The sequence below is a fragment of the Pagrus major genome, chromosome 21 (assembly GCF_040436345.1).
Source record: "Pagrus major chromosome 21, Pma_NU_1.0".
Taxonomy (NCBI): domain Eukaryota; kingdom Metazoa; phylum Chordata; class Actinopteri; order Spariformes; family Sparidae; genus Pagrus; species Pagrus major.
In genome coordinates, this window is record NC_133235.1 from 31339723 (window position 1) to 31342222 (window position 2500).

The window sequence follows — 2500 nt, forward strand, 5'->3', positions numbered from 1 at the left end:
ATAATGTACCAGTTATTTGTATTGTAACCCTGTTGTCTTAGATGGTGATGTGTGTGCTGCACAGCCTGCAGGACTCCTGCACCTTGTTTTTACTGTGTGGTGGTGACGTCATGTCTGCAGCCCTGTGAGGACCTGAGTGACCCTGTTTGTTCACACGTGCCTGTAAATCCAAACTTAACATTTGAATAATAAAAAATTACTACAGGAACCAGTTTGTCGATGAGTCGTCTATCACATGTTGGTCCACAGATGACACGACACGGCAGCGTCAACATAAAGTACAGGACTGAAGGTGAGCGGCCGCTCTGTGGCTGATTTCAATGAGCCAGCAGGAAACAGCTGGATGAAAGGAAACAGCTGGTACTGGTGTTTGTTCTGCAGGTGTAATACTCAATGATGTGCAGCCAGTTTGGAGATACATCGCATTTATTTGTTTATTAGCAGTCAACACAAACTGAGGTTCTGCAGGTCATAAACCAAAAGTACTGGACACATTAAAGGAAAAGTTCACCCAAATATGGAAATTCAGTCATTATCTCCACAAAACATCTCTGGAGCTTCACAGCAGAACAGCTGGAGACTCGCTTTAAAACGGAAAAACAACCAAAAAAAAGGATCAATATCAAATCAGATCAACAAAAAACAAAACAAAGTGTGTATTCGTGTGCAAGAACACCTGTCAGTCAGTCACCTACATATTTTTCATCAGTTACAACAAATCAAACATTTAACATTTTTGGTGTTGAGAAGAAAAACAAAATGACTGGTACTGTGAATCAACAGTCTGCAGCTGGGTCCATATCACTCTGGGGGTCAGCTGGTCTTTATAGCTGAGTAACGACCATCCGAACCACCCCGCTGTGTTTACAGGACAAAATTACCCAAAAAGTTAAATTCAGTCATTATCAAAACATCAAATGGCTCCGAACAGCTGCTCCGCCGTAATCAACGTCTCTTACAGTAAATGTTTCAGCTTCAAAAAAGTGTAAATAATAATAACTTTTTGACACATCTGTATTTCAGCACCACGGTGCCGCACCATTATTCTGAAAACCAAATAGTCTGAAAATGTCCCTTTGGACCAAAAACAAATGCCCATAATTCTGAAAACAGTCAGATTCAGCTGAGGTGGTTTTAGCTCCACCTCTATGCCCATATTAGGACTTCCTGTGTGGAGTCGCATAACCTGAGGCGAGGAGGTTCAGGTCTGTGAGAACACGCTCCGCTCTTCACATGGTTCCTTCAGAACCCTCAGGGTAACATAGATTGATCGGCTTGGTGTCGTGAGTCTTCATGTGTCGTCGGAGCGAGTAGACGTCGCTGAAGTTCTTGCTGCACTCGCTGCAGTAGTACGGCCGCTCCTCCGTGTGGTGCTTCATGTGGTTTTTCAGCGGCGTGCTCTGCAGGAAGCTCTTGTCGCAGAAGCGGCAGCTGTAGGGCTTCTCTCCGGTGTGCGTCCTCGCGTGGCGGATCAAGGACGAGGTGAAGTTGAAACACTTGCCGCAGACGCTGCAGCGGTACGGCTTCTCGTCCGTGTGCATCCTCATGTGGGTCTCCAAGTTGTCCTTGCGGCTGAAGCACTTGCCGCAGACTGTGCAGCCCGAACGGCTTCTCGCCCGTGTGGCAGCGCGTGTGCACCGCCAGGTCGAGATGCCGCGGGAAGGTTTTGCCGCAGTAATAGCAAACGTAGGCCATGACGTGCGTCTGCAGGTGGTCCAGCAGGCTCCTTCTGTCGGGCAGCAGTTGTCCGCACACGCCGCAGAAGCAGTGCTCGTCGTCGGCGTGGACCTCGGCGTGGTTTATCAGAGAGCCGCGGTAGCTGAACATCTTCCCGCAAACTTTACAGCACCAGAGAGAGCTGCTGCCCTCAGCCTGTTCGCTCTGAGCGGCAGCAGGAGGCGGGAGGAAGGAGGTGCTCGGCAGGATGTCCTCGTCTTTCACCTCCACCTTCAGAACCTCCTCAGAGGGCACCGACTCCACCTGTGGCTGCTCGCTCTTACACTCCATGATGTAGATGAAGTCTTTGGTGTCCTGCTCCACCTTTATCTGAGGAGCCTCAGCCTGAACCTCAGGGCCGGCCCACACCTCCTCCTGCTCCTCCTCCGGCTCCTGTTTGATGGTAGGAGGCCCCAGCTGCTCCTGGTCAGGCTGCTGCTGGAGGTGGAAGCCCTCAAACTGCTGAACATCTGCAGAGGAAGAGAGTCGGTTTAGTAAAACTGCAGACTGAGAGTCACAGGAGAAGGAGAGGATCAGACGTCAGGACGGACTACAGCTCTGATCTCCACGGAGCACCCGCCTCAGAAACACCTGAAGGCATCACATGTAAATAAACACACACCGGGGCTGTGAACTGTCCTGAACACGTTCACCTGACTGCTGGATGGACGGAAACTAACTTTACTTCATGAACGCTCAGAGAAGAGAGAGTGCTGAGTCCAGTCAGAGTCCAGACTGAACACACTCGGTGCCGCTAGTTGCTCGCTGTCTTGCAGCTAATGAA

At 50.0% G+C, this 2500-nt stretch overlaps 1 protein-coding gene across 1 annotated transcript in view; it reads right to left on the reverse strand.

Annotated features, from left to right (window-relative positions):
- Positions 1–419: 419 nt before the first annotated feature.
- Positions 420–2500, reverse strand: part of LOC141016384 (uncharacterized) — a 6032-nt gene continuing 3951 nt past the window's right edge. The window contains exon 2 of the mRNA XM_073490701.1: positions 420–2186. Coding sequence (XP_073346802.1) covers positions 1252–2186 — 935 coding nt within the window. The 3' untranslated portion in view covers positions 420–1251. The remainder of the gene's footprint in view (positions 2187–2500) is intronic.